This window comes from Cyprinus carpio, chromosome A8, assembly GCF_018340385.1.
Source record: "Cyprinus carpio isolate SPL01 chromosome A8, ASM1834038v1, whole genome shotgun sequence".
NCBI classification, from domain to species: Eukaryota; Metazoa; Chordata; class Actinopteri; order Cypriniformes; family Cyprinidae; genus Cyprinus; species Cyprinus carpio.
This window is the reverse complement of record NC_056579.1, coordinates 4,482,955-4,510,042: the sequence shown is the minus strand read 5'-3', so window position 1 is coordinate 4,510,042 and position 27,088 is coordinate 4,482,955. Positions and strand designations below refer to the sequence as shown.

At 38.9% G+C, this 27,088-nt stretch overlaps 1 protein-coding gene across 6 annotated transcripts; it reads left to right on the top strand.

Annotated features, from left to right (window-relative positions):
• Positions 1-985: 985 nt before the first annotated feature.
• Positions 986-25,194, top strand: LOC109102906 (host cell factor 1-like). 6 transcript variants are annotated; one of them, XM_042761691.1, is made up of 30 exons: positions 986-1,197; positions 2,783-2,967; positions 4,531-4,679; positions 6,490-6,650; positions 6,743-6,951; positions 7,035-7,119; positions 8,076-8,182; positions 8,309-8,488; positions 8,741-9,064; positions 9,178-9,329; positions 10,927-11,121; positions 11,742-11,966; positions 12,734-12,835; positions 13,375-13,425; positions 13,879-14,092; positions 14,278-14,417; positions 14,513-14,651; positions 14,760-14,956; positions 15,655-16,605; positions 16,711-17,119; positions 18,460-18,602; positions 18,942-19,193; positions 19,882-20,131; positions 20,216-20,485; positions 21,647-21,765; positions 21,867-22,004; positions 22,502-22,687; positions 22,768-23,065; positions 23,336-23,399; positions 23,500-25,194. In XM_042761691.1, exons 2-30 carry the CDS (start codon positions 2,793-2,795, stop codon positions 23,537-23,539), a joined length of 5,925 nt encoding a protein of 1,974 aa, XP_042617625.1. In that variant the 5' UTR covers positions 986-1,197; positions 2,783-2,792; the 3' UTR covers positions 23,540-25,194. The 6 variants fall into 6 exon arrangements, with proteins under 6 accessions (XP_042617625.1, XP_042617624.1, XP_042617620.1 ...); XM_042761690.1 differs by having other exon boundaries at positions 14,350-14,417; positions 15,655-17,119; XM_042761686.1 differs by having other exon boundaries at positions 15,655-17,119.
• The last annotated feature ends 1,894 nt before the right edge of the window (positions 25,195-27,088 follow it).

The window sequence follows — 27,088 nt, the reverse complement described above, 5'->3', positions numbered from 1 at the left end:
TTACATAATAAAAATATATTTGACATGATTTCTGTATATTCTGTAATGGGTGTCCCCCACTATGTTTCGTTATTAATGCTAAAATATTTCCAATTTTTTTATATGTTTACTAAATGGAGATCACATTAGAAAGAAAGAAAGAAAAACCTTCCTTTACTACGCCTTCAAAATCTATTTTAGATACTTTTCAAAAAGAGCCCAAACTTTATATCTGAAACTATGAAAATCCAAAAAAATATGCATTATTACAAATGTTAGACTATGATAATCTAAACAAAGTGAAATAAATATTTATTGTGCCGTTAATCCCACCACCACTTTTGTAAAGATAGTGTTTTTCTTCAACAAGGAGACAACAGTGTCATTGAAGGATTAACTTTAAAATGATGGGCATGAAATAAAAGTTAAAGCTTTACATTTAGAAACTTCCAATAACTTAAAAAAAAATCCATATATATATATATATATATATGGATTTTTTTTTGTATATAGATTTTAATTTTAAATATATATATATATATTTAAAAGTAATGCATTATAATATTTCTTTACTCCATAAAAATTTGACTGATTGCGTTACTTTGTGCGAAGTAATCCCTTACGGTGCTTACGGTTACTTTTTTTGTCACTTGGGCTGGGCTTGCTTGTTTTTTTTTTTGTAATAAATAAATAAATAACAAAGCACTGCAAAACACACAATAAAATTGGCGGGAAATGAACACATTAGTAGCTTTGATTCATCTTCCAAACGTCTCTTAACAACATTCCAGTAAATTCGCAGGCCCGCAAATATATTTCAATTATAGTTAAAGCATCTGTTTATGGATAAAGAATCAACATCACATGATTCACATCAATGAAAATATTATGCCTTTTGTCATCCCACAACAATCCGAACACAATATGGTTTCCAGAAAAAAACAGCAGGCAGTGATTGGACCCTTGTTTCCAAACCAATAAGTCATATCTGGCCAGAAAGTATCTGCGCGCGCACAGTAAGATTGTGACGTTCTACGCGGACTGCGGAAGCGCGCCGCCGCTGGATTCTCGAGCGCTTGTCCAGAAGATGGCGGCTTCCTGCGCTGCATGAAAAGATGTAGAGTTAGCAATATCTACAGTGAAAGGCGCACCCAGGGTCGAATTCGTTCTCTGAGTCCTCCCTCGTGATTTTTAAATTAAGTTAACGAATCGGAACGAGTAAGTATTTGGTGTCAGGCTATGACAGAAACCGTTTTTTTGCAGCTTTCTCTGTGACGGCTAACGGTACATCCGCCATTTTTCTTGAGGGAAGCTAACGATACGAAACCATAACAGAAGTTACTGAACTGTGCATCTCGATTAAAAACCACACCTGCAATGTTAACAGTAAATAAACATGAGACGTGTAACATTTCCTCTGTTGTGCCAAATGAGTATGTAGTATTTACAGTGTTGTATTGAGCTGTTTAGCACTGAAGCTAACCCCCAGACAGCAAACAGTTTCGGCCCAGATCCGGCCCACATCTGGCCCGCATGGATTTCACGCGGACCAGATGTGGGCCGGATCTGGGCAGAAAATGCTTGCTGTCTGGGCCGGCTGCCCGGTGGATCTCATTGAACGTTTCAGCTAACTAATGCGGCTAATAGCTAACAACAGCAAAAGTAAGTTCCCTTTTAGTCCTGTCAGCGCTGTTTTGCAGGAGAAAACTGTACTTGATGAGTTTCATTATGTATTTGTTTGTAAATATAAACATGCATTCGGATCAGTTATAAAGCGCTAAGCTTAATTTGGTTCCAGAGGGAGGATTGTTTGGTTTGTTTATAAAGATGGCGGCACCCAGACAAGAGAGGCATGGAAAAAAATCCTCACATCACATGAACTTTTACACTAAAAACCTCTATCCGCATTTATTTCAGTGCGCACTTTAATTTTATAACACATTTTACCGGCGGGGTTTAACTTAACTGACGGACAATACGATTTCCGTTATATTAATTTCGTTATATGTTCGATTCGCCGATCGTTTTTTATTTGTATTTATGCCCCCGCTGCACATGTCTGTTCCCTTCATAGTGTGTTTTAGATTTATTTGCTTTGTTTTTATTTTTTTTCCACCTCCCTTCTCTGTTTATTATTATTTCGTTCACGCCGCCCATTTCTTTTTTCCGCCTCCGCCGCCCATTTCTATTCACTAGCTTCTGTGTGTGTTAGCTTAGCCGCTTAGCAGCTAACTAGGCGCCCGTGTTTAGAGTTTAGCTAGCCTCCGCAAGATGGCGGCGTACACATCTTCATCTCGCTTTTCCTTTCCTCCAAAAGACATTTAACCCAAAAAATGCGCTTTCGCTCACTCTAAGGATACTTGAGAAAAATGTGCAGGAGCCCACCTGCGCGTGCCGCTGTGTATTTCGACTCGCCTTGCCTCGTTTCGCCGGGAATTCGCGTTTGCTCAGCCGCCGGCGTCCGTCTTATTTACTTTCTTCTCGTGATGAAAAGCGTCGTTTGCCGCTAAAATGGCGGCTCGCGCAGATTTGAGCGGCTAACGTGCTAACGGTTTCCCAGGCGCCAAGCTTTTCGAATTTCGACGCGCGTAAACGCTAGTATTTCCCAGAACGTAGCGTTTAGGTGCATTCCGGGGAGCATCTGGCCAAAAACAAACGCGTTTCGGTGACCTAGTTACGCCAGCTGGCGCAAAGCTAGCTAGTGCTAGCGGGCTAATCCGGTTAGCACAGAGCTTTTGACACACGAATGCTGTTGGAGTCCGAACTAAAATCAGCGCTGTGCCTGGGATTTGTGTCTCGCTAGAGAAGTGGACATGGCTTCTTCGGGGACCTCGGTTCTGCAGCCGCGCTGGAAGAGGGTTTTGGGCTGGTCTGGCCCGGTTCCTCGCCCGAGACACGGACACCGAGCTGTAGCCATTAAAGAGCTGATGGTAGTCTTCGGCGGAGGGAACGAAGGCATCGTGGATGAGCTGCACGTCTATAACACAGGTAAGCACGTTATTATTTAGGTTTAAAGGCGTTAGTGTTTGTAATTGCGTTTTATTTTTGCAGCCTTTAGCTTGCTATGTTATTAGCCAGTTTCTGCCTTGTTTTGGTAAGTTAGTCAGATTTGCCTTTATTGCAAACGTATCGACAGGTGAAATAATTAACCACATATATCAGTTTACACAACTCCTTCTTTTAATTTATTAAGCAGTTTCTTGACTGATTGTTGACAGGATTAGCCAGGTAACGTTACATTAGCGCAGTTAGCGGCTAGACGAAATCTGCATAAGCGATCAGCTAGCTAGCCAGCCATGAAGAATGTGCACAAAAATATAACACTTGACTGTGTTTTTCAAAACTCACATAGTCATGTTTGCGCTAACATTAGTGCATTTGATTTTAGTGCATCTCTCGCGGAATGTAGCGATGCATTCAGGTGCACTGCTAGCTGATCTGTGTGTGGTTAGGTTAAGATGTTTATGGGTTGAAGTGGCCGCTAACCAGCTAACGCTGCAGCACTAGCCAAGCTCTGTGGGTCTGTCAGGCACGCCTGGAAAATGCAAAGAGAAATGGCGGGTTATGAGAACGCCGCTTGCGTCATCACAACACACAGGCCCCGCCCACAACATTTCCCGCATTGCCATGTAAATACTTCTAGGATGAATGGACGAGAGTGTAATTCACACTATTTATGTTGTGGATAATTTTACTTAAGGTTAAATAATGTTGCAGATCTGCGGAAAGGCCTGATGAATGTTATGAAATAAGTAGACTTTGATGTTTACTTTGATATTGCACTCCATGCCGCCGAGTGATGATTTTTATTAAGATAGTGATATTACATTTGGATATTACTTTAGTATCATTAAGATGCTATTATAGTATTTGTATTGTTATTATTAAATTTTTTTGCTAGAGGTATATTTATATTTTAGTTAGTTATTTAAGGCCATCAGATTATTTTATTGATATTATTTGAGCTAATTGCCAGTGCAGCATTTCTCATTTATTTTAAAATGAAATATTTAATTCCACAAACCTTTAAAACTTCAGCAAATCCAGCTATTAGATCGTCGGGAGTGTGCATTTGTGGCCTGCATGAAAATGCATGTTTAAAACGATTCCTTTATTTGTGGAAAAACTACTATAATAGGGTTACACACTTAAGTTGCTATCAAAAGTACAAATGTTTATTTTTATTTATTTTTTTAAAATTCAAATTATAATTTTTTTCATATTGATTTTTTATTTTAAAGTCATTATTTAAAAAAAAAATTATTATTAATTAGTAAATATGTAAAAAAAAAACTAGTTTATTTCATATATGTATATTTCACTTAGTAAATCAAGTTAAACTAAATGAAAATGAGATGTCTTTTTTTGTATTTTTTTAGTTTTATTCTATATTTTAGTAATTTCAAGCAGCATCATGTTTTTTTTTTTTAGCTTCTAGTTAACTATAATAACCTTGTTCTGCACAGAATAACAGAACACATGCATTGCAACACAGCACAGAATGATATATTTATCAAAACCACAATGACGCACATATATGTTTCTCAACAGCCACCAATCAGTGGTTTATTCCTGCTGTCCGGGGTGACATTCCTCCTGGCTGTGCTGCATATGGATTTGTGTGCGATGGCACCAGACTCCTTGTGTTCGGGGGCATGGTTGAGTACGGAAAGTACAGCAATGATCTTTATGAACTACAGGTAAGTCTGTCAGCATCAGCTTTAAAGTTCCCCTATTGTGCCATTATTGCCTTTGATGCAGTGTGTAATGTAGCTGTATGTGAATGTAAGCAAACTGCAAAGTTGTAAAGCTGAAAGTCCACGATAAATAAAGTTATTGTCTCCCAAAATAAAGAGTTGACTCTGTACAGCCTGAGTGAGTCGTTCGTTAGTAATTCAAATCCTACTTCCGTGATGGCTACACGTCACAGGGTAACACATTTGCATAATTGTTCTACGTTGACCCCGCCCACAAACACGTCATTTTAACTGCTTCTCTAATCTCGGGTTCGAGTTCAGTGCGTGATTCACAAAACACTTGCTCTTGAAAATGGCTCACTACCCAGTAGTGTTGTCACGGTAACAAAATTTCAGTATTCGGTACCTATACCAGTAAAAATCCATGGTTCTCTGTACCAATTTCGGTACCAAAGCAAAACACAAAAATATGCTAATTAAGGAGAAAAAAAACACTTTATCACTAAAAATAAAAGCAATGCCATTCTTTATACTTATTTACAATTGTTTAAAGTTTTTCTACAAGTAATATAATTATGAAAAACAGTAAACAAGTTTCACCCAAATTTAATTTCTTTTAATTATGAAATTTAAACACATTTATTTTTTGGTAAATAAAGGGGATTTGCTATTAAAATTAAAACATGGAAGAAATATTGTGTGATTTATTTCTTTAAAAAATAAAGTTTTATTATTTTTTTTCAACAGTAGTAGCAGTATCACATACATTCTACTAAATAATAGTAATATTTCCAGCACAATGCCTTTATGTAAAAATGAACTTTTATTTTGACGGGTTGCCGTGAATACCTTTAAATTGACACTGGTTTTACTCAAATGAAATTATAAAATGCTTGTGAAGTGACTCAGAACAGTTCTGGTGATGTTGTTTATATATTTATGTCCTCATTGAGACGCAGATGCTGATATTACTGCAAGCGTCACATGCTTCAGTCTATGTAGTAAACAAACCCGCACGCCATTCATTCATTCACACAGAGACGCGCAGAACATGCAGGGTTCATATTTTAACCAACTTTTAACATTTACAGATACTGGTCCATATGGAGATTTGATTTGATTAATTTATGATAACTTTGACAAATTCCGTGACTGTCCATATTAAAATGTAAGTTTCATTTTCATGACTGGATTTTGAGATTCCGTCCGCGTTTTCTGCTTCACGGAAATCATAGCGCTGTATGCGTCAAGAACCGGGTTGACCGGGTACTTAAAGAAACCTGGTACCGTGATATTTTCATTTTTTTAGTACCGACTTGGTACCGAAGTACCGGGTCTTTTGACAACACTACTACCCAGTTTATTTGGACTAGCTGGCTCCACTGAATCACAACCTGTAATTCTGATAAATAATAGATGTTTATTTTCTATCAAGCGTTCAAAATATGGAACTATGCCAATGGGCGTATCGTTTCAAACACTCACTGTACACGGTAGACCAATCACAACAGACTGGGCCATCTGACCAATCAGAGCAGAGCAGGCTCACGGAAAGGAGGGGTTTAGAGATACAAATTGTTTGAGAATCATTAGAAAATGAGGTGATATTAAATGCATATTTTGAGAAAACAAGTGTTGTTTGATCTTGCATGCATGTAATTCTATTGTAGGACACTCCTAAAAAAAACAATTTTAGGAACCTTAAAAATGGCATAATAGGGGCACTTTAAGGTTGACTGTTGTTGTTTTTTTTTCGTAGTATTAGCCCTAACATATGTAATAATTCATAATTTCTGTCAAATACTTCAAACAGGCCAGTAGATGGGAGTGGAAACGTTTGAAGCCCAAAGCCCCCAAGAATGGCCCACCACCATGTCCTCGCCTGGGCCACAGCTTTTCCCTGGTTGGAAACAAATGCTATTTGTTTGGTGGATTGGCAAATGACAGTGAGGATCCCAAAAACAATATTCCCAGGTAAAAAGCCTTATACAGTTTATGCTCAAACTAATTCTTAAATGTTTGAGCAGTAGATCCACAATTAAATTGTTTCTTCATTTGTGCCTCAGATACCTGAATGACCTCTACACTCTCGAGCTTCGCCCGGGGTCTAACGTGGCAGGCTGGGACATCCCTATTACATACGGTGTGCTTCCCCCTCCTCGAGAGAGCCACACTGCTGTTGTCTACACAGAGAAAACGTCCAAAAAGTCTCGTCTCATCATCTATGGCGGCATGAGTGGCTGCCGTCTTGGAGACCTCTGGACTTTAGACATTGGTGAGAGAAAGTCTTGGCTTAAGGTATTTGTTTGAGAAATGTCCATGCTATAACATGCGTTAACCGTGTGCTTTGTTTTGTAGATACATTAACCTGGAACAAACCTGCCATAAGTGGTGTGGCACCTTTGCCCCGCAGTCTCCACTCTGCCACCACTATAACCAACAAGTAAGTTATAACTTCTCAAGCTTGTTTAAACATAGTGTTTATTTAAACATTGACTGTCTTCAAGATTGGAAATAATTGATGAGAAACCAGCACTGCCTTATTTTATGAAGATTTAGTTTGCATGAAATCATAATCGACTTTCAGAGTTACTTCAGCATGCATTTCTAGTCTTGTTGTCCATGTTATTCCACAGAAACAAATTAGTAGTTGACCTTTACGATATTTGGCATTTGAATTTTTCCTGTTTGGCTGATGAGTGTCAGAAGCAGGACTTTTATTTTGAAAATGCACCTGATCTCAGCGGCAAAGGAGCTCCCATTCTCAGTCTTCAGTAGTTTATTGCCTTTGCTTATGAGTCTATTAAATTAATTATACGTTCAAATATAGTGTCAGCATTTAGCAAATGCACATTAAAATCATTTAAACAAGTCTTTGAATGTCTAGTAAATATTTAATTCCACAAACCTTGCAAACTTTAGCGAATCCAGCTGTTATGAGCTATGAAGTTGTTTCCTGCATACAAATGTGTTTTTACCAATTACTTTATTTGTAAATTAATTATTTTTAATTTCGTAAATATTATGGAAAATAAACATTTAATTGCAGCATATTATTTACTATCTTTAAATAAATAGCACAATTAGCTACATGGGTACTATATAGTATACCTAAATGTAGTTAAAAAGCATCTTATCTCTATTATCGGTGTCTGCATCAGCCATCAAAAAAAAATCTGTATTGGTTTACCACTAAAACAAATCTTTGTGTTAATGATCTTTTATCAAATGTAAACCTTGCACGTCTCTGAAACAGCTTTCCTTTTTGGAAGTGGATAAAATTAAAGACAGCCCTACAGTTTTTATTTTTATAGTAATCACAAAAATATAATGTGTTGAACCATGTTTAGTTGTCTAGTTAGTGTGGATTTGACTAACTTTGGTCTCATATTTTCCTAGGATGTTTGTGTTTGGTGGCTGGGTTCCTCTGGTCATGGATGATGTCAAAGTAGCAACACACGAGAAGGAATGGAAGTGCACTAACACACTGGCCTGCTTAAATCTAGGTAGGTTACACAAAGAAGCCAGTGGTCTTTAAAAGAGATCAGCCTCTTATCTCTTAAAATGCTGCCTGTTTCAGAACAGAGCTCATATGTTTTATCACTGCTGATCTTAATCTTTATTTCCTTCAGACTCGATGTCTTGGGAGACCATCTTGATGGACACGCTCGAGGATAATATCCCTAGGGCCAGAGCCGGACACTGCTCTGTGGCTATAAACAATAGGCTGTACGTCTGGAGTGGAAGAGACGGCTACCGCAAAGCCTGGAACAACCAAGTTTGCTGCAAAGATCTGTGGTGTTTGGAAACAGGCGAGTTGAACTGATACCTCAGTGTACATCACAAATAGCCCAATAGGTGTTTTTGGAAAAACGTTGGGACTGTAGTATCTACACCGCATGTTTTGTTTAGAATATTTACCTTTTCTATTTTTCGCTAGTTTTCCAGCGTGAATATGGCTGTAGTAGCTGGCATGGTGCTAAATTACCAACAAACAAATTATTACACTTAATCAAAGTAGTATTATTTCAGACAGTGCTTAAAATCTGGCCTTTCACTAACAGATCGTCCTCAGCCTCCATCACGTGTGCAGCTGGTCCGTGCCAACACCAACTCTCTGGAGGTGAGCTGGGGGGCGGTGCCTACTGCTGACACTTACCTGCTGCAGCTGCAGAAATACGACCTCCCTGCCGCAACAGCTGCCACGTCACCAACGGTCAACCCCATCCCGTCTGTACCCATCAACTCGCCTAAGAGTCCGGTACCTGCCACTGCCGCTCCGGCAGCTCAGAGCTTGCCTCTGTCTGGGGTCACAATGGTGCCACAAGTTCCTTCCCCCACCGCCGCCATGCCAAGCAGCCCTCTTGCAGCCTCATCTCGTGGACCAGGTACAAATTACTTTGTGGTTTTTGCAATCGGCAGACTGCTGTGCAACCTTCTGTAAAGAATAATATTAATAATTGTGACGTTACCTAACCCAACTTATTCTCTTCATTCCCAGCTATTCTTAAAGTGGCAGCGCCTCATTCTTCCCCCGGGACGTCAGTCGTTACTGTGCGTCAGGCCACTGCAGGAGGAAAATCCCCAGTCACAGTTACATCACTTCCTGCAGGTGTCCGCATGGTTGTCCCTGCACAGAGTACCCAGGGGACGGTATGTAGATAATCAGTATCAGTGTAAATCTTAAGTTAGAGCTTGACAATTACTTTAAAACAAAGTGAAAATGCGATTTGACTTGTGATAATCAAACACAATAAAAAACTGTGATTTTTATTAAATAAATATATGCACTGCTGGTTTTAGAGTGAAGTGCAGTGATGTTATTTTACACGCATGCAATCTCATGATCCAGTGTGAAAATTAGGAAATTAATTGTGTTAATGTTGTAATTTTTACAGTAAAATATTACAATAGGAATATTCAATTTTATGTTATTTTTTTGTAATGTTGTTTTTAGTAGTTCATTACATTTTATGTAAATATTTATTAAATGATTGTTTATAAAAACGACTATTAATAAAATAATTTATTATTAACTTTGTTGTTAGTAGTAGTAGTAGTAATAATAATAATAATAATAATAATAATAATATTTTATTATTTTAAATGCATTTTTTAATGTATTTTAATATATACTACATTTTATTATTTATTAAAGATGACATATTATGCCCCTTTTTACATTATGTAATATAAGTCTCTGGTGTCCCCAGAATGTGTCTGTAAAGTTTCAGCTCAAAATACCCCACAGATCATTTATTATATCATTTTGAAAATGCCTATTTTGAGTGGAGGCAGAAACACGCTGTTTTTCGGGCCTGTCTCTTTAAATGCAAATGGACTGCTGCTCCCCGCCACCTTTTTCCAGAATAGAGCTGTGTCATTACTGCTCGGACCTGCTAAAAACATCTGTTTTTTTTTTGTTTCTGATTGTCATGTTTATCGCGCTGAAATCATGCGTTTTAAACCATATTAGTTTAAACTTCTGATATAGTGTTTCTGAGTGCACACATCTGAAGCACATGGACAGAAAGCAGCTGTCACAGCATGTGAATACTAAACTAATTTCTTTCACACACAAGTTTACATTAAAAACACACATGAGTTACAAAAACAGTTGGTTATGTCTGTAAAGGTTTTAGATCTGTGTGGCAGCCACAATATAGAGTAAATAAATCCACTGCTCTGTTGTCTCCTCTGAGGCTGGGACTCTAAATAGTGTTCTGTTCTCGTCTGTGCAGCCAAAGACAGAACAGTTAGTATGTTTTGCTCAAACTTTCACCATGGCATCAGAGCGGGTACACCGTTGGCACTTGCAAAATCAAAATGACGGCACTATGGGTATAAACTTACAGATTATGGGGTGGTAATATTATAATGAGATCCCTTTGCCACGTCACCAAGGGAGCGAAATCAGACGCGCTTGTTTTCTCAGATGCTTGCAGAAAAAGGCTTACCAAAACAAAGTTACTGGGTTAATCTTTTACACGTTTCCCCGGTTGGCACCGGGGACCTGATTATTTCACTTAAAACCTGTAAAAGTCAGATTTTCATGATATGTCATCTTTAATAAACAATAACAACAATAATAATAATTATTGTTATAATGATATAAAGCCACAACATTTTTGGCCAAGTTGTGCAGGCCTACAAACAAGCACAGCAAACCTGGATTCAGCCCTGTCTCAAATGTTAGTTTCCCATGTTGAATTTGCATTTAAACCATTTGGAACACTGTTTTGGTCTCTAGCCAATTGGCAGCAGCCCTCAGATGAGTGGCATGGCTGCTTTGGCTGCAGCTGCAGCTGCCACACAGAAGATCCCACCCTCTTCCGCGACCACTGTGCTAAATGTTCCAGCTGGGGCCACCATTGTGAAAACCGTTGCTCTGACTCCTGGATCCACAACTCTGCCAGCTACTGTCAAAGTAGCTTCACCAGTAATGGTGAGTGTCGTCTTGCACAACAAGACCTTTGACTAAACATTGTAAGATCTCCAGCTTATTCTGTTCGAGAACCATCCAGGCATTAGGCACCTTGGTAACACTTTACAATAAGGTTCATTAATTAACATTAGTTAACAATTATAACGTACATGAACTAAGCATGAAAAATACTTCTACAAAATTTATTAATCTTAGTTAATTTTCAATATTGTGCATTATTAAAATCAAAAGTTGTGCTTGTTAAAATTAGTTAATGCACTGTGAATTAACATGAACTAACAATGAATGGCTGTATTTTCATTAACATTAACGAAGATTAATAAATACTGTAATATATGTATTGTTTATTGTTTGCTCATATTAGTTAATACATTAATAGAACCTTATTGTAAAGTGTTACCTGCATCTTTTACACACCTGAAGTGGATTATTGAACTGTTGTGCTGTAGGTAAGCAAAAAGTATTTTGGATAAAATGTCTGTCTAATGTGTTTTAAAATAATAAAACAGAACGCCTCATCAACTTCCCTTTCTCACATCCTTTTGGACTTAAATTACCCAGATTATTCACTTCCTGTAGCTGTTTGTGATTTATTGTCTTTGTTCCTACTTCTATTCCAGGTTACTAATCCTGCGACCCGAATGCTGAAAACAGCTGCAGCTCAGGTCGGCACTTCCGCCATCTCTACTCCTAACACTCCGACTCGGCCGATCATCACTGTGCACAAATCAGGCACAGTAACCGTAGCCCAGCAGGCTCAGGTCGTCACCACCATGGTCGGAGGAGTCACCAAAACTATAACCCTTGTTAAGAGCCCCATTTCAATGGGTGGCAGCGGTCCTCTGGTAAGGGAAAAAACAATAACAGATAGTCTGGACTTAAAGGGTTAGTTCACCCAAATATTAAAATTATGTCATTAATGACTCACCCTCATGTCGTTCCAAACCCGTAAGACCTCCGTTCATCTTCGAAACACAGTTTAAGATATTTTAGATTTAGTCCGGAAGAGAAGACAATCCTGAATAAAGTGGTATTTTTTGTTATTTTTGGACCAAAATGTATTTTCGATGCTTCAACAAATTCTAACGGACCCTCTGATGTCACATGTACTACTTTGATGATGTTTTTATTACCTTTCTGGACGTGGACAGTATACCGTACATACATTTTCAATGGAGGGTCAGAATGCTCTCGGACTAAATCTAAAATATCTTAAACTGTGTTCCGAAGATGAACGGAGGTCTTACGGGTTTGGAACGACATGAGGGTGAGTCATTAATGACATAATTTTAATATTTGGGTGAACTAACCCTTTAAAATTAGTTAATAGTGACATAAATTCAAAGATTGTAATAATGGGCAATTCCAAACACAATAAGTCTTTAAAACTGTTCTCTTTTTTGTTCTACTGTGACCTATATTAAGTGCACCAATGAGATAACCTTTCCAAAAGGAAACGTTTAATGATTTATTATATGACCTCTCTCATGTTGGTTTGCTAATTTTTTTTTTTTTTTGACGGTAGAGCCTTTTATTTTTTTATTTTTTATTTTTTCTTTCTTTAAGCATTTGACTTGGTTATCTTCAAGTAATAAACATTAACTGTTTTCAGCTCTCCAGCCTCGGGAAGGTGATGTCTGTTGTCCAGACCAAACCAGTACAAACCTCTGCAGTCACCGGGCAGGCTGGAAGCAGTCCTGTCACTCTAATACAAGTCAGTGTTGCTGCTCATTTTAATCATGTACATTTCTTACCTAATCATATGTATTCTCAACCTGTTAGCGTTCCACTGTAACCCCGCGGTACACTGCATGTTTTTGAGGGTTAACTTTGTCACATACTTAAGTCATCTTTCTTTATATAGCACTTTATACAGTACAGATTGTGTCACAGCAGCTTTACAGTATTAAACAGGAAAATAGTGTGTCGATAATGCAAGAGGACGATAGAAAACACTCAGTTTTCCAGTTAAAGTCAGTTCATCATCATCCAGCTCAGCTTAGTTCAGTTCAAATAGTATCTGTGCAATCAAGTCAACAATGTTGCCAGAAATTAGGTGTCCCCAACTAAGCAAGCCAAAGTCGACAGTGGCAAGGAAACAATACAACATGTCACACATCTTTGGACAGCTGACATTCTTGTGATTCGAATGATGCATACCGTTTTAAGATACAGTCAGCACAGCAGGTACAATCAGTGTCTTTGTCAGACCGCCAACAAGGCTTCATGCTGTGATCCCATTGTGTTTTCCAGCTAATAGCTCCCAGCTATAATCATCTGCAGGCATCTGATTACAAAACAAAAGTAGGCGGAATGCTTCCTTCCTTTTTCAGTGTGTTTAAAGTTCTATTACTAAATACAAGTAAGACTTGCAGTGATTCTGAGGTTTGTTCTGTTGAGGAACAAATGTCAGTGTGTCACCTCTCAAAAGAGACCAAAACCATGCAAATACTACAAATGGTTCAAGAACAGCATGCAATTTACTTTGGGTAGGGCGTTTTAGGCAAATTTTACAGGGCTGCTAAGGGGTTAATATAAATTATATTGTGAATTACCTAGAATAAGTAGCGTATTGTCATTTGAACTTGTACTTGTAATTGATTTCTGAAATGGCAAAGCTGAATTTTCAGCAGCCATTATTCCACTCTTCAGTGTCACATGATTCTTCAGAAATCATTCTGATTTGCTGTTCAGAAACATTTCTTGTGAATTTCCCAGTTTAAGTAGCTTATGTTGATTTGTTCTTCTTTTTCTTAGACAAAAACTCCTCTGCCTGCCGGTACCATCCTGAAACTGGTCACATCTGCTGATGGCAAGACAACCACAATCATTACAACTACACAGGCCGGAGGGACTGGCACCAAACCCACTATCCTGGGATACAGCACAGTCTCTCCAACTACCCCCAACAAACCAGGAACCACCATTATTAAAACCATTCCCATGTCTGCTATCCAACAAGGAGCAACAGGTCCATCTCACAATTGACTGTTCATCTCATTTGTAATTGCAATTTTAGTTAAATTGTATCTCACCTTTGCACTCAAAATGTTAAGCCGCACAACCTTGTGTTTATATTTAATTAACAGATCGGTTTTTTATGCATCGTTGCAAGCTTACATGATTTCCTGATGTTATTTCCTGATTCATTACTAGGTCTGACTAGCAGTCCTGGGGTCAAGTCCCCCATCACAATTATCACCACTAAGGTTGTTACTCCTGGCACAGGTGCTCCGGGGAAAATCATAACCGCTATGCCAAAGCTGACAGGTGCAGGACAACAGGGGGTCACACAGGTGAGGCCTAGTTGAACTCTGAAACCACAGTCACAGCTCAAATAAGTTTTGATTTAGTATTTTAAGTGGTTCATGAATATTTTATTTGGTCTCAGGTGGTTCTGAAGGGGGCGCCCGGACAGCCAGGCACTATCCTGCGCACTTTGCCTATGGGTGGAGTGCGTCTGGTTTCACCAGGCACCGTCTCCGCTGGAAAACCAACTGTTACCACACTGGTTGTCAAGGGCACCACGGGTATGAATATTCAGATTATGAACTCTGTAGTGTAGTTTTATACAAATTACAGAGAAGTATTTTTTCTTGATATCGTTACCTCATTAATAATGCCCTCTCTGTATTTAGGAGTCACAACTCTGGGTACAGTAACTGGTACTGTATCGAGTAGCGTGGCAGGAGCCAATGTGGCAAGCGCTAATGCCAGCCTGGTGACTCCAGTCACCACACTTGGCTCCATTGCCACATTGTCCAGCCAGGTGATCAATCCCACCGCTATCACTGTATCTGCTGCCCAGACCAACCTCGCCACCGCTACAATACAAGTGAGTCACTTTTTGTTTTTCTTTTTTTTTTTTTTTTTTTTTTTAAGAAATTAATACTATTATTCAGCCATTTAAAATGTTGCAGAAGATTTCTATTTTAAATATTCTTTTAAACTTTCTATTCATCAAAGAATTTTCACAAAAATGTTAAACAGCGCAACTGTTTTCACCATTGATAATTTGAAATGTTTCTTGAGCAACAAATCAGCATATTGGAATGATTTCTAAAGAATCATGTGTCACTGAAGGCTGGAGTAATGATGCATCACAGGAATAAATTACATTTTAAAATATATTCAAATAGAAAATGGTTATTTTAAATGGTAAGTAATTGTAATAATATCTTTAATTAAATTGTAATAGAATTCCACTGCATTTCACTGTTGCTGCATTTCTGATGCAGTAAATGCAGCCTTGATGAATATTAAAAGACATTTAATTATAAAAAATAAACATCTACTGACCCAAACTTTTAAATGTGTATGTTATTATAATTTATTATCTAAATAAATAATTTAATTTATTTATAATCTCTAATTTTTTTTATTACAATTTTTTTAATTTGTATAAATGAACATAAGTAGTAGTAATATTATTTTTATTTTTTTAAATAAATCTTTATATTATTTACAATTATTTATTCATTCCTTTCGGTACACACAATGAAAAAATGTCCTAATGGTTTTCTTCCATCTTAGTCGGCAGCCCAACCTACTCAAGTAACCCTGATCACGACTCCAAGTGGTGCTGAGGCTCAGCCTGCACAGGATCTTCCTGTCTCCATCCTGGCCTCTCCCACCTCAGAGCAGCCCTCCACCACTGGTGCTGATGCTGGTGACGGTGCTGGCGAAGGTCCTACCACTGTGACGCTGGTCTGTTCCAACCCTCCATGTGAGACCCATGAGACTGGAACGACCAACACGGCGACAACAGCTTCTGCCAAAATGGGCACTGAACAGATTTGTTCCAACCCTCCATGTGAGACCCATGAGACTGGGACGACCAACACTGCTACAACGGCTTCTGCCAAAATGGGTACTGAACAGACTTGTTCAAACCCTCCCTGTGAGATGCACGTGACAGGCACCACCAACACGGCAACCACCGCCTCTGTGAACATGGGCAGTTCACAGCAGGTCTGCACCAACCCACCCTCAGAGACCCATGACACGGGCACCACCAACACAGCCACAACTGCCAGCTGCGACATGGGATCTAAAGAGATGGAAACCGTAAACAGCAAGACGACAGCATCTTCGGCAGCTACATCTTCAGCTTCTGATTCTGAACCAGCAACACCCGTCTCAGAGAGCAGTGCTGGCTCAGGCTCCATGCGGCCGAAGAATCTCCGCACAGGTACCACCAACACCTCCACTACTGCCCGCTCCAACATGGGCTCCGACCAGACGGGAACAGTGCAGAGCTCCAACAAAAGCCAAGCTGCCATCTCCTCTACGCTGATGCCTATGTGCTCCAGCCCTTCCAGTGAAACAAGCGAGACGAGCACCACAAACACTTCAGCGGTGTCCGGTGGTGACCAGCAGGTCTGCTCAAATTTTCCCTTTGAATCACAAGAGACAGGCACGACCAATACGGCTACGCAGTCAAGCTCCAGTATGGACAGTGGGCAAACCAACGTTGTTCAGAGGGTGTGTTCCAATCCGCCCTGTGAAACTCATGAGACCGGCACCACAAACACACCAACCCAGGCCTCATCTTCTGTTGGTGCTGGACAGAACAACACTGTTCAGAGGGTGTGTTCCAATCCGCCCTGTGAAACCCATGAGACCGGCACCACAAACACGCCGACCCAGGCCTCATCTTCTGTTGGTGCTGGACAGAACAACACTGTTCAGAGGGTGTGTTCCAATCCGCCCTGTGAAACCCATGAGACCGGCACCACAAACACGCCGACCCAGGCCTCATCTTCTGTTGGTGCTGGACAGAACAACACTGTTCAGAGGGTGTGTTCCAATCCGCCCTGTGAAACCCATGAAACAGGTACCACCAACACACCAACCCAGGCCTCATCTTCTGTTGGTGCTGGACAGAACAGCACTGTTCAGAGGGTGTGTTCCAATCCGCCCTGTGAAACTCATGAGACTGGCACCACCAACACAGCCACCACAGCTACAAGCAGCTTAGAAACTGGAGAAGGAACAGGTATTTATCTCTACAACACCTGAACATTATTTGTGTGTAAATTAGGGATGCTCGTTTTTGGTTCATTTTCCCGACTGACAACCATTACTTGTTACTCGAACATTAACAGTCAACTGATAAGATTAGAATAATAAATTAGTATTAAATAAAAATAGAATTGATGAGTGTCTGTGACATTAAAAAAAAAAAAAAAAAAAAATTCACAGGTTTAAGTGCAAACAGCAGCATACAGAACAGAACCTACACATAAAAATAAATAGCAGGGCTCCCTCAGTGCACAATGTGTTTAGTTTTTATTTTTTAAAAATAGCCTAAAATGATGACTTGTTGTGTGGATGGTCTGGAGTAGAGCTCTACGCGGAACTGTTTCATAATGCTGCTCCTTCTGAACTTCTGACCATTACCTTCCAGTCCCACAAACATTCTTATATTGTTTATAATTTTTGCACTATCAATATGCCGGTATTGAAATCGCTTTTGAATGTGTGCTCACTGTTCACTTTCGATTTTCTATACTTTAAAAAAAAATTTTAAACCGTTTAAACTGATACTATTAATCGGGCAGCTTTTTTTTTTTTTTTACTTTCAGTTAACCGTTGAACAGTTAATATGAGCATCCCTAGTGTAAATATGCACATTATAATAATATATAATAGATATTAAAATATCAATTTGTATTATTAATTTGAAGGGAATGCGTAATTGTTTGTTTCAGTTAGCAGAAGTTGTTAACCCACTCATGTTTTCATCTATTTTATATTCTGTATATTATATAGTATTTTTATTATTAAATATTAGTGATAATTGTATTTTCTTTCCTTTTTATTTGTTTTTAAAAGGGGAGGCGTCTTATTTTTAGCTCCATGGGCATATTTTTTTAATCTTTAAAATGTAAAAATGTTTTATACTATTTAGTCACTTATTTGTGTATAAAGTATGTGTTATCAAAGGCGTATTATTTTTTATTTTTTATTATTTTTCATGTATTTTTGTTTGTTTGCACCCCCATTCTTAATTAACATGTTTGATCTGGTTAGCCTGACATTTCAAGCTGTTAATACCAGGGCTAAATTACACCCGTTTGCACCCTCTCAGAAGAATTAAATAGATTATCCATCTTTTCTACTGTAAATGAAAATGTCTTGATGCCTATTTTACTTAGATTGAGACTCCAGAGTGAACATTTTTTAAAAATAAAATATGCTAAACCATACAGATTTGTAATGTTGGTCATCATGTCAACTGCTTAACAATTATTATTGGCTCTGTTATCAACGTAACTTTTCTGTCAGTGTCAGTGCATCCCTAGTAATTAAGCTCATCTGTGTTTGTCCTTTTAGCCCAGCAGGCCGGTGATGGGCAGAGTGACAGTGGCACCAGCTCAGAACCCACATCATCTACAGAACCAGCCAATCCCACAACACAGAGCAGAGCCATCACCACAGTAACACAGGCCACGCCCACTCCAGGACCATCAGTACCGGTACGAACACACCTCTAAACTGATGATTGGCTGGCTTCATGCAATTTCCTGTGACTAACACACCTGTTTATTCTACTTAACTCTTAAAAAAAAAAAAAAAAAAAAAAAAAAAAAAAAAGTATCTAGTAAAGACATTTTACATATACACACAGTACTTTCTTGTTTAATTAGGTACGTCTGAACCAGAATAAGCTGTAGTGCAAGCCATTTTTTGCTTTTTTTTTTTTTTTTTTTTTTACAAATGCCTGAATTCTGATCTTAGACATGCAAATAAATGATCTAGATTAAGATGTTTCGTCATCCTCCTCACGTTCTGTTTGTGTTTTCTCCACAATGTAGGAGATTTCGTCTATGGCTGGATCTGCGGTGGTGGCTGAGGTCCCGGGCGAGGCGGAGGCCATGGAGCAGACCAGCACTGAGGCCGCAGCAGCGGGAGAAGAGCCTATGCAGACTGAGTGTCAGGGAGAGCTGGCTGAAGAGAGAGCTGTCAGGGTCGTTGCCATAGATGAAAGTGCAGGGGGAGAGGAGGGCACCATGCTACAGGTTCATGTCGCCATGGAAGCACAGCCAGGTCAAGGGGATCAGGCTGAGGTAAGGAAGAAACTTTGTGAAGTCAACTTTATTTAGTGCAGTGTTAAGTACAGATTGTTTCAAAGCTGCTTCACAGTAATAAATGCGTAAATAACATAATGAAATGGTGCTTTTCCACTGCATGGTACGACACGGTACGTTCACTTTTGGGGGGTTTTCCACTGGGTACAGTACCTGGTACTTTTTTTTTTTTTTTAGTACCACCTCGGTTGAGGTTCCAAGTGAACCGTACCGTTACCAAACCGTGACATGTAAACTCTGCTGATCATGGATTGGCCGGAGAGAATCGTTGCTACCTGCATCATTGAATTTCCGACACAAAAGACCCGCTAGATTTCAACGATCGAATGCAAATGTTTTGAACGAGCGCACCTTTTCAACCAAAAAGTTTTGTTGTCTGTTGCGGAAATACAGACGTTCCTCTCGCAGAGGAGCAGATCCAACGAGAGCTTGATGGGGCTGATCTTTGAACTTTGAGCCGAGTGGATAAATGGTCCATGTGGCGCGGTTCAAATGAGTATACAATTCTATTGAACATTTCTTAACTCTTTTTATTGTTTTATCAAGGAAAATTAGTTCTCGGTAATTATCGTTTTATCGCCCGGGTCTACCTCAAACTTTTCTTGTGTGAACCTTTTAACATTTGTTTAATTGTGCAAATAACCAATTCCCTGTTGTCTCCATACAGCAGATGGAGGCCGGTGTGGAGGGTGCAGAATCGATGAGCCTCGCAGCTCAAGACTCAGAAGCCCTCGCTTTGCCCCAGGAGCTGATGTCTGCAGAAGGGCAGCAAACCACCCTCATGGTGACTGGACTGACGCCAGAGGAGCTGGCTGTGACTGCAGCGGCCGAGGCTGCAGCACAGGCTGCGGCTACAGAAGAAGCCCAGGCCCTTGCCATCCAGGCTGTCCTACAGGCGGCTCAGCAGGCTGTGCTCAGTAAGTGTACGAGAGACTGCCATATGCATTATGATGTATGCAGTAGAGTTTGACTTCTCTGCTTGACTTTACTTTCTGTCTCAGGTGAGGGAAACGCAGGTCAGGATGGGCAGCAAACCACCACCATCCCTATAGTTTTGACCCAGCAGGAACTCGCTGCTCTGGTTCAGCAACAGCAGCAGCTCCAGGAGGCGCAGGCGGCCGCAGCCCAGCAGTTAAGCGCTGAAGCAGCCGCAGCTGCTCTTCCAACTGAAGCCTTGGCACCAGCAGACAGCCTCAATGACCCAGCATCTGAGAGCAATGGCCACGAGATGGGAGCCGTGGCCCGTCTCCTTCCACGTACTTCTGCAGAGAGTGAGATGTTTGTTTTTGTTCCTCGTTTTTAATGGTGCAAACAAAAATGAGTGGTGACGCACACAATATGGTCCCATTTCACAAAAATTTAAGTTTACTCACCTGCAGGCCATCCAAGCTATAGATGAGTTTGTTTCTTCATCAGAACAGGTTTGGAGAAATGTAGCATTACATGACTTGCTCATCAATGGATCCTCTGCAGTTAATGGGTGTCCCGTCAGAATGAGAGTCCAAACAGCTGATAAAAACATCACAATAATCCACACCACTCCAGTCCATCTTTTTCTTCCACACTTTTTACTTCCACTCAACTCTCTGTTAACATGCTTGGATACAGCACTCTGTGAACAGCCAGCTTCTTTGGCAATGAATGTTTGTGTCTTACCCTCCTTGTGAATGGTGTCAGTGATTGTCTTCTGGACAACTGTCAGACCAGCAGTCTTCCCCATGATTGTGTAGCCTAGTGAACCAAACTGAGAGACCATTTTGAAGGCTCAGGAAACCTTTGCAGGTGTTTTGAGTTGATTAGCTGATTGCCATGTCAACATATTCATTTAGAAAGTGAATTGGTGGGTTTTTGTTAAATGTGAGCCAAAATGATCACAATTAAAAGAACCAAGGACTTAAACTACTTCAGTCTGTGTGCATTGAATTTATTTAATACACAAGTTTCACAATTTGAGTTGAATTACTGAAATGAACTTTTTCACGACATTCTAATTTATTGAGAAGCACCTTTACACTAAAACACAAGTCATATTGCATATTGCTTGCTCCAGTGAAAAAGTCGCCTTGACTAAATTAGGAGAGAAATATGCACAAATCAAGCACTTTTTACAAGTGAACAGTCTTAAACAGTTCAAGAGAACAACAGGGTTTGGATTTTATTACTGGAGGAAGTGTTATTATGGACTCTGTCTGGACTATTGTCTGCAGAATGACAGTTTAGGGTGAAGAAACTTTAAAGAATTTTATTTTATTTTATTTATTTATTTTTTAACAAACATGCAGCTTTTCCTTTCACAAATTGTTAATTGTTGGACTGGACTGGTCTGGATTACTTGTGGATTATTGTGATGTTTTTATCATCTGTTTGGACTCTCAATTTTGTTTCATGATCAAATTTTAGTGCATGCTAAAAATGCCTCTATTTTGTTGCAGCTCTAGCCCCATCAAGTACTTTTGCACCATCTCAGCCAATGGTGGTCGCCAGTCCTGCCAAGATGCAAGCGGCCACTGCTTTAGCTGAGGTGGCCAATGGGATTGAATCAGCAGCTGGGGTGAGTTTATTGGTGGTGCATGATTTGAACTACTGCACCGATATCCATTTCAGATGCTGTTAACTTTGAGACTATTGTTCAACCATCTGTCTTTGTCATAGAAGCAAGAAGCTCCTCCGGCCGTTGTAAAGCCACCAGTGAAGAAAGAGAATCAGTGGTTTGACGTTGGAATCGTTAAGGTTACAAACATGGTTGTCACACACTATTATGTGCCAGCAGATGATTCAGCGGGTACTGATGTAAGTAGTGATCATGTTGCTGTTTGTGTATTTTGCTGCAATTCAAGTAAAATGTATTTTGAACACCTAATAAAATGTCATAATCACTGTGTACTTTATGCAAAATTAGTGATACCTAGTCTTTTTTTAAGAAAAAGATTCCCAGTGTGCTCAAACACAACAGATTACTGATTGTACTGGTTGCGACTTTTTTATTTATAAAAAATACTATAATAGGATTGATAACAAAATAAAAAACTTGCTATCTAAATTCTAACTTTATTTATTTGATTATTTTTTTTAGTTTTTTTTTTTTTATCTTTAAATTTTCAAATTCGGTCTCTTAAATGACTTTACACTATCTTTAAATAGTGAGAAATATTGTCTGTCAGTCACCCTGCACTCTTAAGATATCGGCATTAAAAAAAATTCCTAGTCAGCATCTGCATTTAAAAAAAAAGAGAGAGAAAATCCATATCAGTCGACCACTAATCATAATTTTTACTGTGACAATGCAGGATGATTCTGGCGCAATCCCAGACTACAGCCGAATGAAGAAGATTGAGCTTTCTCCAGGCACTGCATATAAGTTTCGTGTGGCTGGTATCAATGCATGCGGCCGTGGGACGTTCTCCGAGGTCTCTGCATTTAAGACCTGCTTACCTGGCTTCCCTGGAGCACCGTGTGCCATCAAAATCAGCAAGGTTGGGCAATGCAAATGGCTTGTGTAAGGTCTACATATGGGTTAATCTTGGTCACTAAATAGTTTTTCCTCTCCCATTAGAGCCCCGATGGTGCTCACCTGACCTGGGAGCCTCCTTCAGTGACCTCAGGGAAGATCATTGAGTATTCGGTGTATCTGGCCATCCAGAGCTCACAAACAGTCGAGGCTAAAGCGTCCGCTCCGGCTCAGCTTGCCTTTATGCGGGTGTACTGTGGGCCCAACCCGTCCTGTCTAGTGCAGTCATCTAGTCTCTCCAATGCCCACATCGACTACACCACCAAACCCGCCATCATCTTCCGTATTGCCGCCCGCAACGAGAAGGGCTACGGCCCCGCAACACAAGTCAGGTGGCTACAAGGTGAGAACATTTTGTTGGATAGACACTTTTCAGACTGTGGCGTATTAAGTGAAGTGACGTGACATACAGCCAAGTATGGTGACCCATACTCAGAATTTGTGCTCTGTTAAACTCTCTAACCACTAGGCCACGACTTCCTATAATGTGTTTAACCAAAAACCAAATATGATTATGACTTGATAGAACCCTGAAAATATGAAAAGGGTGCATTTAAACATCTTTAAGCTGTGGAATGAAATTGTTTTATAAATTTTTTTTATATGTTTGCAGAAACCAGTAAAGATGGCTCTGCGGCCAAACCTGCTGCAAAAAGGCCGGTCTCGTCCCCTGATATGTGAGTATGTTGCCCTTATACCTTCCAAAACGAATAATGCAGACCTGTATACCAAACCTAATGTGTTTTACTGAAACTGGACGTTTCTTTGCCCTTTTAGGAAAGGCGCTGGTCCAAAGAAGGCCAGATCTGACCAGTGAGAGCTCACGTGACCCCTGACCCCACCCTGTTTATGAGCTGAACCATGACTGAACTCCACCTCTGGCTGAAAGACCTTCCTGCTTCCACTTCTCACCCCTTTCCATCAAATGAAACAAAATGGAAGGAAACTGCAGCCAAAAATAGGAAAACCTTTGTTTCCATTTTTGAGAGATCCGCTCCCATCACTGGACAGTTTGGTGCCATGGACGCCTTATTACCAACTGTATTTTTTAAAAACCCATAAATGTTCCTTCTCAGAAGCACATGCATTTGCTTTTCCTGACAATTCTGTGTAAAGATATTCCAACAGCGTTCAGTCTAGTTCTAACTGTGTTATCAGATACTTGTTTGTTTTCCTCCCTTGATATTCTTTTTTTTTTTTTTAAGCTTATTTCAATACAAGCAATAGATAACAGAAAAAAAAAACGTTGCTCTCTTGTCAGTCTGTTGATGTGTTCATTATTTGGCCAAGTCTATATTTCAACCACGATGCGGAGGAGGGAGTGTGGACGGCGAAACGAAGCAGGGAAATGCATGGAAATAAAATGAAAACGAACAGCACTTGGTGATGCTTCTGAGGGAATAGACTCTGTTCATTCGGAGAATCTGTAATTATTCATTCACTTCCTGTTCAGTAGCCTGTTTTGCATCACTGTGTGTTCATACATTTGCTGTGATGGACAATTTGTGGACTGCAATGCTGAAGACGAAAAGGACTTCCATCCATGTAGATGAAAAAAAAAAAAAGCATACTACTTTAAACAAGATCTTGTATAAAGAGAGAGAAAAAAATCCCAAAAATAGTAAATGGTGATACAGGAGTTCTTTGTGTGTGGTTTATTTTTGTAATTATCATTTTTGTTTTGTTTTGTTTTTTATAAGAAAAGGTCTCTCCTTGTGTATTTGTGCTTCAGGGCGCAGTTTTAAACCTCTCCTCCCCTCTAGTCTCCATGCTTGTGAATTTGAATGCGGGCCACAGTGTTTCCCGTGTTCATGAATGATTTCACCTTTATTTTGGGAAATGTAGTGTAAAATGTATGTATTTGTTCTGATCAGTGACCCACTTTTGAGGCTTTCTCCACCTTTTTTTTTTTTTTTTTTTTTTTTTCTCACCCAGCTTTTTATTTTTTGGCATTTATAGAAGGCTACTATAGAAAAAGATGCTTTTATTTTTATTTCCCCCTTGTCATTAGTCTCTAGTTCCTGTAAATGTACTTTTCTGAATCTCACGTTACTCTTATATGCTTGGTTTTGTGAGTTGGTAGATACGAATTGGGATTCTTCTCAAGCTGTGCAGCAAAAGTTTGAACCATTTTCACTCTCTGCTTCAGACTGTTTGGACTTGTTTAGGGATGCAGGCCTGTGTAAACGCTAAATTGCTGGAAATTAAGGAGAGGTTTTGATGAGTATGTCTGTCTTTGAATGGAAGTTAGAAACAGTGTGTTCCTGTTTCTAGCGGTTGGAAAACGTTGCAGATGGATTGTTGGCTTAGCCAGAGTTTGAACTCTGTTGTAAATTAGTTCTTTCACGTAGCAAGACGTAAAACGAAAAACTCTTTGCCTTTTTTATATAATTATCTGTAACAAAATGTTTTTACATGTTGTCATCTATTGATTGCTTTTGTGTCTTGACATATAAAAGTAATGGAATTCTGTCTCTGTTCAATTGTCTTGTTTTGCCTGCTGTTTACTTGAGCGTTTTTGTCATTTGTGTTGCTGATGGTCTTGTCTTCTGAGAAATGTTATGTTCAAGAAATATAGGTGACCAGCAAGATATTAAAGATTATTTGTATCAGGAAAAAGATGAGACATGGCTTTGGGATTTTAACATTAATATTTTCTTTAAATCCTACAAATAAGTCAAAAATTTACCATATTTGCCCTCAAATGTAGGTAAAACTTGACAAGTTTAACATCTTTTAACACATGGGGTTGCTTAAGTCTATTTGCCTCGTAAGTGTACAACATGAATTTAGAAAAGGGTTAACTGTGTGTGTGTGTGTGTATATATATATATATATATATATATGAAAATGCATGTATGCATAGGGGGAAAAAAATGCTTTCCAATAAGTTATAGGATATCCAGGATAAAATGTTTTTACTCGTGGGTTGGTAACATTACCCATAAACCTAGGGACATTTCTATGCTGGTATCTGACACACAAATGTAGATCAACAATCGCTATAAATATATATATATATATATATATATATATATATATATATATAGTAGTAAGCGCAATCGATTATGATGTCCGTCTAAAACAGCCCCCATATCCACACCACACATATCTTTTTATACAACAGATCTTAAAAAAAAAAATAAAATTATACATACTAATAATAAAAAAAATAATATAAAAAATTTTCTTTCCATTTTTGTTAAAAAATGTTCGTTTTTATTTATGTGGTTGTCTAGAATAAATCAGTACGTGATCGTTTTAAAAATACTTTTGTCTTCATTCGCTTGCCGTACAGAAACTGTCTCGGAGATACTGACCACTGAAGACTTGTGTAGTAAAGATATATCTCTTTTGCTTATGAAACTCACATTCTATGAATATGGAAGCCCATTTATGCCACGTAAAATAATTAAGTTAGGCAATACTAAATCAAAATTATGATGTGAAGTCAAAATTATTTTATAAAAAAAAAAAAAAAATTATGACAAAAAGTTAAAAATGGGAAATCGACAAAGTCAAAATTATGACATAAAAAGTAATAATTCTAAGATGAAAAGTTGAAATTATGCCATAGTAAATCATGGCAGAAATTTATGAAATGAAAGTCAAAGTGATGACAAAAAGTCAAAATTATTAGAGGAAGAGTCGAAGTTATGACATACTAAGTCATATTTATGAGATGAAAAGACATACTTATGAGAAGTCTAAATTATGACTTGCAAACCCATGGCAGAAATTTGTCAAAATTTAAAAATGTTAACAAAAGTTAAAATTATGAGATGAAAAGCTGATATTATGACGTGTCATTTATGAGATGAAGACAATTATGAGAAGTCTAAATCATGACAAAGTTATGACAAGTCAAAATTATGACAAAAAGTCAGAACTTTAGTCATAATTATGATTTTTCTTTATATCATTATGATTCACCAAAGCAAGATTTTTTTTTTTTTTTTCATGTGGCAGAAATGTGCTTCCATGCTATGATGATTTGGACAACCTGGAATCCTTTATTATTTATATTATTTATATTTCCCTCATTTGATGTATTTTTATTTCTGTTTTGATCATCTCTGTAGGTGGTGGAGCTGAAGGATGTCTTCCCTCGCGGCGCAGGCTTTGTGCTGGTGTTTGAATACATGTTTTCAGATCTGTCAGAAGTCTTTCGGAATTCCCAGCGTCCTCTCACCGCATCCCAGGTCAAAGGTTACATGATGATGCTGCTGAAAGGAGTGGCTTTCTGCCACGAGAACTCCATCATGCACCGGGTGAGCCAGTGTTCCTCATGTCACTACATTTATCCTTCACTGTGATCTGTCTTATTAATGTGCTTTGCATTTTTTTTGTGTGTAGGATCTAAAGC